Consider the following 15898-nt stretch of genomic DNA (forward strand, 5'->3'; position numbering starts at 1 on the left):
AGCAATAGCCCATCACCCAATTCAAAATTCAATAGCCCATCACCCAGTTTTTGCAGATCCCAGTTCGGCAAACCATCATGCATCAGAAGTGTAATTTGTAGTACAGGTAGTTCCCAGTTTAAAATGAGTTTCATTCCCAAGGTCTGTCCTTAAGTCAAATTTGCATGTAAGCCAGAAGAGCATTATTGATAATATAGTATAAGTAGCATTGTGTAATGATCTTCAGTTATTGTTTATTTAACTTGAATCACTGTAAATTTAACTCAAATTTTGCTGCAGTAAACTCTGTTCCTCACTATGGGTCATGCTTAAACAGAGCCAATCTTAACCTGGGGACTTGCTGTATTTTTAAAAAGCATTAAGCTTATGATCAGGTGAACATAATATACTATTTTAAGATCCTCCAAACTCCTTCCTCACAAATCCCCCAAATTACTCACTCTAAAACTTGCAACTTGTATCTTCCTAAGATCTCAGTGTATCACCATTACAGCTCCTGCAGCTCTTGGTGATTCAACAAAGAATAGGAAAGAAGAGTGAGACTGCTGGACACCAAAATATCGCTGTTTCAACACTATGCTATTCTTCACTTTAAATGTGAACAAAGCAGTATATGAATAATTAACTGTGCCTGGCATCAATGTTATTTTAAGTTTTATATTTCCATATAAAGCCACCACCCAACATTGCACACAGCAAGTACAGTAAAAAATATGCATAACTGACTTTGAAATCTAAACTGCAAGACCTGAAAAACACAAATCTAATCTGTGCAGTCTTTTTTCATAATGTAATTATGTTTTTGAATTAATGAAATGCTGCAGAGCTGCTTATTTATTATATCTTACCACATAATGTGATAAACAATACATGTTGAGCACTCAGTGCACCTAATGTACTGTTTCTGGAAATCTCATTTTTACATTGCTAGATTGGGACTCTGGAAACGGCACATGTTTACATATAATAAACCACGAGTCTAGTTAATTAATAACTAAACTATTAAAATTATGCAACCATTTAAGGACAGAGATGCAAAATACTTTAGTTACAAAATATTTTGGAGTAGGAGCTGAATTGGTTACTGTAGTCATTAGCAGACTTTGACAACTGCCTGAAATCTAAGTTCATTTTGAAGTATTTCATCTTTGTATGTTATAGAGGCATAATGTTTGGCGTGGCCATTTAGGCCATCCCATATCACTTTCAGACTTCAGATTAGAGCATCACAGGCAGATAACTGTCTAGTTTTCACTTGAACACTTCCAGAAAAAGAAAATCCCCCGTCTCTCTGGCAAACCTAGACTTATAACTATAATTGACCCTGGAATTTTAGTCATAAATCATTGTGGTCATCCAAGCTCTCCTCATTGCAGTTCTTTAGGGACCGTGCTGGTTATTAAGCGACTGCACAGGGTTGCCTCAGTGGGTGGGAGAGGCTGTGGGAGGCCAGCAGCCTCCAGCACATGGAACCTCTCCTCACCAGGCCTGGGTCCACTTACCTTTCTGTCATCCTACACATCAGCCACATTCTCATGATGGTTCAGAAGACTGCTTCTATCATGCAATTTGGAGAAGGGGGCCTTCAGAACCATCATGAAAACGATGGTATTGCTAGAATTTTCTCCTCCAGAGATGAACATGCAAAGCTGGCATTCTGAAAGGTTTTAAGATTCAGGGCCTTTAGTGTTTTCACTTCTGGAGAGAAGGACACTAGCAAAATAGTGGATTCTGGAGGAGAAAATGCTAAATGCTCTGAGTGTCAGCATTTCAGAGCTCCTCCATGCCTAAGTGCAGGACCTTACTTTTCTAACCACTTTCATCTTGCGCCCAATGCTCAGGTCTATCAAGATCCTTCTGAATCTTGACTCTATCTTCCAAAGTGTTAGCAATTCCCCCACCTTGGTGTCATCTGCAAATTTGATGAATACCCCTTCTATCCCCATATCCAGGTTATTTATGTCAGTAGAATCCAACCTGGAGGTATTACGTATAATATACTCCTTACCCAGATTAACCTTGATTCTGCTTTTCAACTGGATAATGGACATTCAAATGGGAGTGAAATACTTCAACAATAACAACGTATTTGATTATATTCCATGTGATATTTTGAACTGTATTCTCATTAAATGTGGAACAGATGATAATACACAGCTTCATTATTGTCTAGAAAAAGATTCTGAGAATGTTCAGTTGGGGTTCCTTGTCAAAGCAGAGGGAGATTTCAAATAGGACAAAGCAGAGGGAGATTTCAAATAGGATTTTCTCCTGAGCCTTGTAGTTTTCACAAATGAACTTAATTAAGATGTGGAAGGATTTTTTATAGTTTTAAGATGATATAAAACTTATAAAAATATAACTCCTGATAACTTCACATAATCTACTTAGCAATAGGACAGAAATAAGTATTTTGCCTTTGGTTCCTTTCAAGATTTTTTGAGGAGAGAGGGTCTGATTTCCCCCTTTTTATACATCTGCTAATTTACAATAGTTCTCTTTATTTCATTTCCTTTTCTAATATAATAATTTTAGGGTACCACAAAAATGTTTTAATGAAGTGTTCATTATTCTCAGTTGCACTTCTATCAGCACAAGTATTTAGTCATTCCTTTGGTATGTAAATGCAATGGGATCCAATCAGAGGAGGGTTCCTACTGGTTTGCACAGGTTCAGGCGAACCAGTAGTGGTAATTGGGCCTGGCTCGCCGAACCGGTAGGGACAGCAGGCTGGGTATGCCCCTGAATTGGCCCCTGGTCACTGCTTGCTCACCCACCCGACATGTTCGTCGACCAGCAAGCTGACCAGAGCTGGGAAGCAGCTGGCTGGCAAAGAAGTATCTCAGCTGCCTCTTTGAGTGCCGGAGGATCAGAGGCTAAGAAGCTGCAGGGTGCCAAAAAGTCCTCGAGCCACTGAGAAGAAAGCTGTGCATGTGCAAAGATAGCAGCAGCGACTGGAGATCTTTTCTGTGCCCTGCACCAGCAGCTGGATGGAAAAGAAGCCTCTCAGCTTCCAGGTTCAGCAGCAGGCTCGGCCCCTTCACAGGGTCGCTTTTCTCCTAGCCCGAGAAAGATCAAAAGGTGCAGAGCAACCTTTAATGACAAAGCCAGTATTGCTGCCTAGAGGTAAGAAAATGAACCACTGAGGAAAGGAGCCCCCTGAAGTTGCCGGCATTGGAGTCCCCTCCCCGCCATGTGGAGCTCCAAGCAGAAGAGGTCCTCTGTTGTTGCAAAGAAGTGGTGGCTCTGGGTGCGCCATGCTCGCTTTGTTCTCTTTGAGAGCTACTTTTCAAACAAGGTGCAAAGTGGCTCTCAGAGAGAATGAAGTGGGCTTGGCGCAAACAGAACTGCCGCTTCTTCATAACAATCGAGGACGGAAGAGTTCACTCAGAAACGATGCCAGCGAGGAAGGTGGCCAGAGTGAAGGTAGGCATAGCCTGAGCTCTCTGGGACAGGTAAAAAGTGTGGGGAAGTGAAGAGGAGAGAGAAGAGTGAGCGCTGGGCAGGAGCCACAGGAGCAGGAGGGTGGCAGCGCTTCTTCTTCGCCCCTGCCCGGAGAAAGATGCTCTCAGTGCAAGGAGACTGAGAGAGGGAGTCTCAAGGCGGTTCTCCACCCTAACCCAGAGTTGGCCAGGGGTTGCTCTCACCCTTGGGCAACAGTTCTGCCTCCCTCCTCAAGCCTGGCAAGGAAGCCTGCTCCTCCCACCCTCCCATCAGATCAGTGGTGGGTTTCAAATTTTTTTAGAACCTCTTCTGTAGATGTGGCCTGCTTTGTGGGAGTGGCTTGCCAACCATGTGACCTGGTGGGAGTGGCTTGCTGACCATGTGACCTGGTGGGAGTGGCTTGCCAGCCATATGACCGAGTGGGAGAGAGAGACTTGGCTGAGCTGCCTCCCCAAGCTACAAGAAGCAGCAAGTACCAGGCCTTCTGAGTTAGCCTTAAACTCCACCCCTCACCGCCTGAGAAAAGGAGCTTTACTTTCTCTCTTGCCCTGGGGAGTGTTGCAGTCTCTGCCCTTAACTGCTTCTTCTGGCTCAGGGAGAGGCAGCTCGACCAAGCCGGGCTCTCTCTCTCTCTTCAATTGCAGAGGGAAGTACCACCGAGGCTGGTGGGCAGGCAGCCAGAAAGGGTGCATTGGGTTCTGTCCCATTTCATCCAGTTCCCTCAGATCCAATCCTGTGGGCAGCTACTTTGCCAAGCTGCCCTGGGATCACCCTGAGGAACAATCCCGGCAGTGGCAGTGAAGCAATGCAGCAAAGGGCACTCCTGAGGCCAGTGCCGGCAGCGAGGACGTGCTTCCCTCACTCACTCTAAGCAGTCCCTCTGGGCTTGAGAGATGCCAGCTGGGGCAACCCACGTGCCGTTGAGAGCCACAACCAGCTCAGAGCATTGGATCTTCCTCACCTTGTTGCCTTTGCTGTTGTTCCCGGCTGGGAGTGGATAGCTTTTTTCCTGCCAGGGCTGGAAGCGGTCGCCGTTGAGTCCTTGCAGCGATCAGCTGCTTTACCTTCCACAAAGCAGGCTTAGAGCAACAGTCGGCAATGTTCCCTGTGTGATCGTCCCTAAATGGTTGCAGAGTTACTGGCTCATCGAGAGGCTGATATTGCCAGTCTGACAATGCTGGGAGCATCTGGGAGGGAGACCATTTTGGGGGGGCAAGGTCACCAGAGAAGAGAAGGAGAAAGCGCTCTTCGCCCCATGTGCCCTCGCCTTACTCGGGCTGCTGCCTGGTTGTTTGCAGTGCTTTGCAGCCGGAGAGGGAATCTGGCTGCGGTGGCATCTTAAGGGCTCCAGATCCGCCATGATCAAAGGAAAAGCAGACAGAAAGTTGTGCACCTTTGCAGTGCCTATAAAGCAGAAGATTCTTCTTGGGCCAGCAAAAGGATTGGCAACTCTAGGCAGGTGAGCTTCTTCTGGGATCCCAGGCTAGAAAATCTCTTGTGGGGTGTAGCAGCCCCATAGGGTGTGGGGTGGGGAGAGGCATCCTGCCAATCTTGGGAAAGAAGGTGTGTGATAGCAAAGGGGGTGGGGATTGCTTTATCATGCGCCTCCTTTCTTTCTCTGGGCCCTCTTCTTCCCTCGCTTGCCCTGGTGGCACCCCGGTGGTAGCAGCCGAGCGAGGAAAGGAGATGAGCGATAAAGCAGCCCCCGCTGCCACAGGTGAAGGGGAGCGCCCCTCCGGGCATCCTCTTGTCTCTGTTTAACCCCCCATTTCTTCAGTCCTTGTGACCAGGCAATGCAGGGGAGAAGCGGGAGGAAAAGCAGCAGGAGGTGGGTGGGCAAAAAGAGAGAGAGAAAGAGAGAGAGAAGAAAAACTCACCCACCTCCGTGCTGTTTTTACCCAGGCAGGCAGCGCGGGTGCTGCTGTGACATGCGTCTTGCTGCGCTTGCCCCAACGAGCAAAGATGGCCCTGACCACAAACCGCCCACCTGCGTTCAAAGCAGCCCGCTTCCTCTCTCCCCGTAAGGGCTATTTGGAGGGTGTAGGAAGTTCTCTCCCAAGACCGGCTTGTTTCCTGCCCTCTGGCATCAGTCTGTAGGGGAGGGCATAGACCATTTGGTGCTGAAGTAGAAGCAGCCGCAGTGGGGGGAATGCAAGGCTTCTTTGCCAGCCACCCAGCTGTCGAAACAAAAATTTTCACCGGTTTGGTGGGCATGGCTAGGTTGGGGGGCATGTGACTGAGTGGCTGTGAGAGTGAGTGACATCAAGTTGGCCATGCCCACTCAGTCACATGCCCTCCACCTAGCCATGCCCACCGAACTGGTAGTAAAAATGTTTGAAACCCACTCCTGGATCCAATGCATCCAACATCTTGCTTTTTGTTGAAAAAGCTAAAGTCTAAAAATGGAACTTTTGATTAAGACATTCAGACAGGTTTTCATTATTTAGAAAACATAAAATCTCTGATTCTTTGTTCTGTCTTTAAATTTTGCATACCAATTTGACATTGGCATGCAAAATTGATATTGTCCATGTTAGAAAGTGTCCTCACATACTGCATTACAGTATGGTATGCTGGTTTAACTGCTGCAGACAGGAAGGCACTACAGAGAGTGATCAATTCAGCACAAGAAACCATTGGTTGCCCTCTTAACACCACTGGATGACACCACCAGGTATCACTACTTTACTAGAGTAAGGAAGATACTCAGAGATGATTCACACCCTGGTCAGTTTCTCTTCGCATTTCTACCATCGGGCAGAAGACATCGAAACATAGCCAAATAGGTTTTGTTAGCTTCTATCCCTGGGCTGTCAGACAGACTCTTAAACACAACCACAATCACTCCATGCACAGGCAGAAACGTATGACTAGTTTTTCTTTTTCCTGATTACTTGCATAGGGATTATTCTTTATACTATTTATGTTGTTTGTATTTTTTGTCATGGATTGCACCAGTGAGGGTAAAACAAATTTTGTTGTATACATGATGTACAACGACAATAAAGGCCATACTATACTATACTATATTGATAACAAATATTAATTGTGACTAATTGTGTCACAATTAGTCTCAAAATTTAATGGCCAAATCTAATAATGTAGGTGTTTGTGATGCTGAAAATGCTATTAATCCAAATCAAGATGTTAATAAAAGTTAGCATTAGAAATATTGCCATTGGGTGGAAATTAAACACATATCCCATATAAAAATACAGAAGAGTGTAATGAATGTTTGAATATGTTTACTAATTTTTAAAATAAGAATTGACACAAAATACTAAGTATTTTGGGATTTATATTCATTTTGAATAGTTTATGCTAACCCAAATGATAAAGCTTACCTATCAATATATCCAAAAACATTTTTGAATAATGCATTCATATTTAACATTTCCAAGTACCATTAATTGGAAGTAATAATGAAGTGGTTTTCCCTCAGAGAGACCTAAAGTTCTGTATACAATTTGGATACCACAGTTTAAGGAGGCAGGCAAACATTTTAGAGGTGGGTATTTGGAAACAAGTTGTATGAATGAAAGAGAGTGAAAGAGCTATATGTACTTAGCCTAGAAAAAGACATCATGAACAGTGGCATATTGACATCAAAATGAGTACATGGTGTTTCATGATATCATGCAAAGAACTGCAACTTAGCCTACGTTTACAATAATTGATGAGGTGCATAAGTCATGTCATTGCATGTTATTATTTCCTTTTTTCAGGCACCCATGATTCTGATTGAGACATGACAATACTGTTGCAATACCTGAGAGCTATCAAGTAGAATAAGGCAATCCTAGATCTAATGTATGTAGTATGTTGCAAAAAAAGAGCAGAAACTGCTTGATGATAAGATCATTTCCATGCCTGGTAGAGTTTTTTAAGAGTCTGAGAATTCTGTAGTTCTGAATTTGTTGGAACTAGTTAGCGACATTACTACTTTTGGATCCTGAAGAATCTATGAATTTAAATCACAGCACTGCTGGAATCTTTTATGATATCCTACAGTGTAAAGTGGTGGGGATTGTAGCTGAAATCAAGACTGCTAGCTCTTATCTTACCTTAATTTTATATTAATCATAAGAAGGGTATTCTGGTAATTTTTTTTACAAAAGAACAAAAAATTTCAGTAACTGTGAACCAGAGTTATATAAACTTTGAATAAAACAGCTATGGTGAAAATAACACTAATGCAACAATAATGCACTTGTGTAAGTTTCATTATAACCCCATAATAGTGATTCTAATGTGCTTCCGTCTGTCATTTGCAATCTGTACTGCACATCTCTGTTGCTTTATGCATAAATATGAGTGACTGAGAGTCATAGTTTCTTAATGTCTTATATTGCTTGCTAATTCCATGTCTGATACATGAAAGAACAGCCTGTAATACGGTACCAAAGGCTTTTGCTGTGGTAACAATAGACTGACACCTTTTAGATTTCTGTCACCTGAAGATGAATGTGGCAGACCAGCACTGACCTGGTGGTCCTGAGCAGCAACTCCAAATAAGGGAGTGGAAGAAGAGGTCCTCCCTGCTGCTGCTATGAAACCTTGTAGTGTGGAACACCTCATCGTGATGGCCACTGATGGATTTCTCTCTCTCTCTCTCTTAGGCTAATGGAGGTTGGCAAGATGCTACAACTCCTTCGTCGGTGACTTCCCCCACAGAAGGCCCTGGCAGCGTTCACTCTGATACCTCCAACTGATCTCCCAGCAATCCAGTATCCCCGGCTGCTCCCACCCTGTACCAGGCAGAGGTGGGGGCAGAGAGGGGAGAGTTTTTTTCTCCTGTTGATGCCAGCAGGCTGGATTCAGAGCTGACTGGCCCACCCAACAGGAGTCTCATTCTCTTCTCTCTTTGGGGATGCTTTTTCAACCAGCCTGGACACTTCTTTATACTCTCTTCCCTTTCTTTTCTGGGTAGAAGCCACCTTTCCTTTTACCATCACCATTGCCTGTCCTCTCACAGCAAAATAATCAGAAGGGAAAAAAAACACCTGAAAGCATTTGTACTTCTTATGTTGTTGCTGTTGTTGTTGTTGTTGTTGTTTTTATCCCAATGTCAATCCCTCCAGCCTACCAGGCATCTGATTGCCTCCTCCCATTTCTCTGGTGTTTTCACTACCTCTTTTTAGGAGCCATCTAAACTCTTCCCTTGGCTTTTGGGCACCATACCTCCTTCATACGAGACAATGATCTGTTCCTTTAAGATCCTGAATCTTTGGTGAGTTGCCTTCCAGGACAATCCCTGTTACAGGTTGGATAAATGCAATCCAGGTGCTGCAAGATATGACCATAACATGCCATATGGTTACAAATAGGAAACTGTTAGCAAAGCTACTCTTCATGTCTCTTATCAACCCTAGATTTGAACCTTACCACTTCTCAATTTGGTTGTTCCACATTTTCAGTGGAACTATAATTAGGGCTGTGTGCATCGTTCTTCATGGAGGAAATGCATAGTTGCTTAGTATAACATGATGCAAGTATAGTAAATCTGGGTAATAAATTATCTTTTCCTAATTTGGGTTCTACAAATCACATTTTACTGATGCAAAAAAGACTTTCACATTTTCATTTGAAAATGTAAGAAGAGAGCAATAAAGACCTGTGCATGGCACTGTGGTCTTCATTCTTACATCCTCTGATTTCTCAGCTTTATCCAAGCATCATATGCCTGGATGCATCATAAAGCTTAGGTATTCAGAAAGGGAGGAGATTATGTTCACAATAAAGCTGCAGAAATTGCAAAATACCCACAGCTTTCATTACATTCCTAATTTACCAATATCTGTTACACAGAGAAAGAAATCACTGGGAAATTAGTTCCAAACTGCTAGAACATTCAACTTGCACTAGTAAATATTTGGACCTTTGTGGCTTTACATATTATAATTTGATTATACATCCTTGCTAAAATTGTGGTATTGTCCTAATTGTGAAAAAAAAAAGATTGACACTTTACTTCTAAACAAAACTTTTCCTGCTAGAAAAAACAGTAAAATTGGTGGGTGGGATAAAATGGGGAGAAGATAAATGAACAATTATTGGAAATGTATATTGGAAAATACATATTTGCATGGTGACCTTAAACAATTGCCTGTGCTCCAACACATTTCTCCAGAATAAGATGAATTGGGTTGCCTCCTAGTCTTGAACCTGAGGACTGATCTCCTTTCAGCAAAGCATGTTCAAGGGAACATCCCAGTCGATTGACTGTGTCCTCCGTGAGGCATCTGGATAAAAAGGCATTAAATAACCTAAGGTGATCTGGTCTTAGTAATTACATATAAAAGTTTCAGGCACCCCTGTTTAAGAACGTTACATTCTCTGTCCAGGACGATGCTGATATTGCAGTGTAGTTACATCACACTAAGCTTCCTTGGCTCCAATTGTTATTATTCCATCCTATCAACAGAAAAAGGGTTTTCTATTTAGGGTCATTGTGAATTCAAACTCATAAATAATCCAGATTAATTAACACAGATTACAAATAATTTTGTGAACAACATAAGCAATTTTGTCTGGGTTGAGACCCTGATGCTTCTTATTAGAAATCCATGGCTCTTTTGGTCCTTAATAACCTGCAGAATTAAATCCAAGTAAATTAGAGGCACTGTACAAAAGCAGTAGATTTAGTGGAGAAACAAACATTTCATAATTTTATTGTGATGGTTGAGTTGAGCAAAGAACTCACTTTCCAAAGCAACCTGTCCACCCTTTAAGTGACTCTGCCAGAATGATTTCATATGGGCTTTGGTACTTCCTTAGCAAATGCAATAGCCATAAGGAGCTCTTCTAGTTACTAAGCACATTAGAAAGGGTCCCAGAAGGGACATGAAGCAACTCAAGGCAAAATGCAGCCACCCCCCACAGACCTAGCGTGGCTTTTAAACTAGGACTATTTTAAAGAAAAAAGCAAAAACAAGAAGCAAATACTAACTAAGAGGTTAAAGGCTTAACATCTACACAGTCTGTAATGAGATGGAAATGAGGAAGGAGATTGCAGAAGTAGGTAGATATGGCTTTTGGTGGGCAGTGTCTTATGGACAAAGAAATACATGCAAAATACAGTTGACCACATCAAAGGTGATACTTAACTTTAGTACATGAGGGTAAAATAATAGATAGGATTATATAGTGTGTAGATGAAATATACTTTTGCCAAATGTTAGGTGCATCAGATCTTGGCCACAGAAATCCAGACCACAACAAAGAATTAAGTTTCTGGTTTCTCTGCTGCCATCTAGTGATCATGTGGATTCATGCAGTCAAGATTAGTTATCCTTGATGAAGGTGGACTTGAATATTTGTTTAATGTAATTAAGTGTAATTAGGTTAATTGCAATTAATTACATTAATTGTGTGATCTTTATCTAAAGTGTCTATTGGTAACTTTCATAGAGTCCATTTATATTGATGTGATAAATGAAAATATGACGTAGTCTCCTGGAAAACGGATTTTATTCAACTTCCATTTATAGGCAGTGTTGTGCAGTGTTATTTATTAACCTCATTTCAAACTATTACCTGGACTGCAATTTGTGTAGCAGACTACAATTGTCTGGAAGGGAAAAAAGAGATGGAACTGCATTTATCTGCCTGTAACAATATAACTTTCTATTATGGTCTGTCATGGTATGGTACTGAACTTCTTAATGGTACATGCACTGGTAGTAATTCTTTGCATATCCAGATTTACTATTTTTATTTTGATTATGTAATACTGATATTTTTGCTTAACTGTGAGCTACCTTCTCATGGATTTGGTTCTTTATTTTCTGCCCAGAAAAACCCAACTTCGATACCAAAAACAAAAAAAAAATAAAAAAGTGCAGAAACTTAAAAAAAAAAGAATCCTAAAAAAGTTTTTAAAAAATTAAAACATTCAATTCTTTCAGCTTTATTAACATTTTCCATTGTTTCTTGCAATTTGTGTCTCGTTCTTTGTAGTATTGATGATAATGAACATTTGATAATGAATGTTCTTGTATATTCAGATAAAGGAAAAACAAACCAAAAAAGCAGTCTGAATTTAATAGTGTTCATAAAAATAAAAAGTTACCCTCATAGCACGCATCAAAGGACAGGCAGTCCCCATCCTGTCCTGTGGCAAAAAGAGCTTCATACCTGTATAGTTTTTAACACCAAGTTACCTACATTTGCTCTTCTTTGGTTTCCATTTTTAATGCATTTGTGAATTAGTTCAAGAATGGTAGACAAGTGTAGAGTTGTGCACATTCATTTCCTGTTACACAATGTTTTAAAAGAAGTGACAGTGATTCATTTTGTAAAACTTTTAACAATGGTTGGAATAGTGAGCATAATAGGTACACTTAATACTTTGTTTACTAACTTTGAATGCCAGAAGTGACATTTTCATTATCTTCTGCATAAATTTTAAAAGGGGCTTTTATTTTAGGCCCAATCCACTGGTAGGTTCTCCAGCATAAGCCTTCCCTGAAACAAATGGAAGCTATACAAGGGCTTTTGCTGTGCAGCTTCAGTTTTTTCAACAAGGCTTATGCAGGATACTAGACTCATCTCTTTTACTTCTCTCTCTCTCTCTCTCTCTCTCTCTCTCTCTCTCTCTCTCTCTCTCTCTCTCTCTCTTTGTCAAACTATGGCCTTGAAAACATATTTTCCAATTCCCTTCTTAAATCTTTTATTGCCTTTAAAAGTGATGTGAAAAGCTTCTTTAGCAAACAGAAAAAAAGATATTTTCCCTTAAATGTGCTTAGTTTATATAAAATCAACACTCTTGTTTATTGGTCTGATGCCAATAAGATGTGTTGGGACTAGAGATCCTAGAATTTGCAACCAGAATAATCAACATCTCATGTAGCATAGTTGGTAGGTGGAAAACTGCCTCTGGCTGAAGGCTGAAAATAAGACCTGGAGCGATGAGCATGGTACTTAAAATACTCAACTTCCTGAAATTTATCTAACCTTCATTGTCATCTGGCTTGTTTGACAGCAATGATGAACTAAACTTTCTGAGGACTCCCACTTGGGATGTCTGGCTGCTTGGTTTTCCTGAACAGTTTTGAGAAGGCTAGAGAAGGTCTACATCAACTTTCTCCATGGAATATGAGGATGTAGAGCATTGCTTCTACTGCCCATCAGGTTACCATCAGGTGATGAGCAGTGTATGCCAAGATGCAATATTTGTGCCCTTTTAAGCAAAGATGATTTAACCTACTGTGGTGGCACAGTAGAATACAGTATTGCAGGCTAATTATGCCCACTGCCAGGAGTTCAGTTCTGACCAGCTCAAGGCTGACTTAGCCTACCATCCTTCTGAGATTGGTAAAATGAGGATCCAGATTGTTGGAGGCAATATGCTGACTTCGTAAACTGCCCAGAGAGTGCTGTAAAATGCTATGGGCAGTATATAAGTCTAAGTGCTATTGCTATTGCTACACAGGAAATTATAATTAGTAGGGTGTAGGATTACTGTTGACAGAAGGTGTAGGGTTACTATTTGCTACTTGCCAAGATGGCAGATGAGGGGAGAGGTACTCATCCACAGTTGCCTGGTCTGTGCAACAATTATGTTCTTTATGAAGTGAAAGTGCTAATTCTTTTTGCCACAGCCGATCTTTCTTGCCACCACCAGATAATGTGAACCAGCGTTCTGTTCTATTGCTTGTAATTCCCCTCCCTTCCCCATGTCCTGATTTTCTGTGCAAAAGTAAGTTCCAGGACTCACTTGGGGTATTAACCAAAGCTGCTGATCTGCCAGCTGCTTCCCAGTCATGCCTGTATTTAAAAAGGAGAACAAGAGTGGTGGGCAAGTATATTGGAAATCACTAGGCAAAGGGTGTCCCCTTGTGCCACCAATCATCACTTACAGGCTGTACCACCTGCCTAATGAGGGAATGCTCATAAATGCAGTCATATGTTTAAAATACTATCTAGTCAGATCTCTTTATTGGTACTATATTTTTTAAGATTAAACAGTAGATGAAATGTACTGTTTCATCCTGTCTTCTTAAATACTTATCTAAATGACTTTCTGGGAGGTGCTCGTCAATCTTAATTCAAGGACAACTTTGGTCCACAATTGAGCCTGGTTTGCTAGTACAACTCTTGCTATTTTCTCTCATATCTGTCAATTATCAGTACCTTTGTTAAAGAATCATTAATGAAGAAATTATCATAGTGGGGAACAAAGCAATAACTAAAATCAATTATGAAAGAAAGTATGAAATTTCAATGCCCTTGCTGTTCAAAAAGCACTTTGACATCACAACTCCAGTTTGGTGGATTTTGGAATGCTAAGACAATTGTGTAAATATTACTAAAGAGTGCCCCATAATCAGGGCGAAGGGCTAGGGTAATTAATTGCATCATTAGCATCAAGGATATGCTCCCTTATCTCTCAGTTTAGAATGAGAGCAAAATAATTAGCATTATTTGTCCTCACTGCCATAATGGGTTAAATCTGATTAGCTACCTCGTGATATGACATCATCACATGTAATGTGATTCCTGATTTGCTGAGCCAAAGATGCATTCTTCTATAGCCTCATTTTTCAGACTATAAAAGTAGAAGAGGAAGGTTCCTGGAAAGTTTCAGAGTTCAGAGATTTTGCTGGGGAAAATGCATGTTGCTTTTTCAAACCAACAAAAACTGTTTTGTCTCTACTTCTTCATTCAACAATGTTACCAACATGTACTTACTTCCAATGAGACATTGTAGGGCAAAATTACATTCTGTATGCAATGTTGAAAGCAATGTTTGTACCGGTTTTGGTGGTTTGTTTTGGATTTTAGGATATTTTTTTCATCTATGGGGAAAAATAGTTTCTAACTGCCCCCATTTTGCTGAAGTTTTGGAGACTTCCCATTTTTTATTTTCAAAGAAAAGGGGAGGCTAGACAATTGCATCTGTAGTACATTCAGTTCTTTATTAGGCTTTTAAAATAACAGTCTTGATAGTATTTAATCCTGAAAAAGCATCCTTTCTAATTTCAGATTTAGGGTCACACAGGAAAGGAATAGCAAACCCAACCCACAACACACCCACCTCACCCAAACTACAAATAAATATGGGAACTGTATTTTTAAAAATGGAAAATGCAAAGGTACAGGGATCTCTTTGCTCCCTTCCAAAAGTCATAGGCAAACAAATAATAATAATCTGATTTGAGTTGGATATACTTGCACTCTGTTGTTTAGACAGACACTTAACAAACATCTTCTAACTACAAGGAAAAATCTCTGATTATGCTGAGTCAGCAGATTTACAGACCTGGGCTCATGTCTAAAAGACAAATTGCATGCTCTTTGGATCTACAGTACCCTGAATCCAATTATTTGTAGATTTAAGATAATCCCAGTCCACCTTAATGTTTTCTGTTTTTACTATACCTTTCCAGAGAGAAATCTCAAACTGGTAAAAGTATATTGCTGTGCAATTCACACTGCATGGAGAAAGCAGTGTCTAATCCAAATTCTCATTTGTTCAAAATGTTATCTTTTTGACTGATAGCCATTGCTTCTCAGAAAGAATCAGGGAGTCAAAGTGATAGTGCTTTCAAAAGTGATATAACAGGAATCAGTCAAAACTTCTCCCTGCAGCAAGGAAAAATCCAAAGCTCAGTCTGGTAGGAGGGATTTATAGGACTGGACTCATTTAGGGAACAAAATTTGATATATGATTCAATATTTCAAAAACTGAATCTGTAAAACAATGGATGGCAACACTGTTTTTTCTTTATTTGCAAGGTATGATGAGGTTTTCACATCACTCTTTGCATTGGCTCCTTATTTTTTCCATGCAATTTGTTTGCATAAAGCTTTTAACATATAATTACCATTATTATCAAAATGTATCACATTGTTTGTTCTTAATCAGGATGCCTTTTGTTTCTTGCAAAGATACCCTGCTGTATTTTCAATTGCTTTGTCTTTTCTTATGTTTCCAATAATTTCTCAATATTAAGAAATATTTGTTTTGCTTTGATTTACATCAAGTTTTCTGCTCCCTTAAAAATAAGGCCTGTGTCTTTTGGATCTCCGTTGAAACTTTTATGTTTATAATAATACTAACAAGATGTAGGTTTTACAGTCTCCTGATTTGTATTGCTACTGCATATTCCAAATAAATTGTTTCTTTTGTTGCAAAAACTGTTGTACGTCTTATACCAAAAAAAAGCTTGTCTTCATCCAAAAAATTTTTTTAATATATATTTATTTTGTTTTATCAACAAGAGTAAAATACAAAACTAAAAACAGAAAAACATACATCCAACACTAACAACAACAAAGAATGTATATAAAAAAGGGGAAAAATGACCCAATTGTCAAATAAAAGTAACATTAAATATAAAGAATCCACCATGGCTAGATGCTAAAAAGAATATACCGTATTTTTCATACTATAAGATGCACCGGACTGTAAGATGCACCTAAATTTACAGGAGGAAAACAAGAAAAAAAA

At 40.3% G+C, this 15898-nt stretch overlaps 1 protein-coding gene across 3 annotated transcripts in view; it reads left to right on the forward strand.

The window, feature by feature from the left end:
• The window catches only part of PBX1 (PBX homeobox 1), a 291924-nt gene extending 276339 nt beyond the window's left edge, over positions 1–15585 (forward strand). For all 3 annotated transcript variants that reach the window (XM_081948964.1, XM_081948963.1, XM_081948965.1), the window contains one exon: positions 8064–15585. In XM_081948964.1, the coding sequence (XP_081805090.1) occupies positions 8064–8156 (93 nt within the window). In that variant the 3' untranslated portion in view covers positions 8157–15585. The remainder of the gene's footprint in view (positions 1–8063) is intronic.
• The last annotated feature ends 313 nt before the right edge of the window (positions 15586–15898 follow it).

Source organism: Natrix helvetica (genome assembly GCF_964273705.1).
Source record: "Natrix helvetica genome assembly, chromosome: 3".
Taxonomy (NCBI): Eukaryota; Metazoa; Chordata; class Lepidosauria; order Squamata; family Natricidae; genus Natrix; species Natrix helvetica.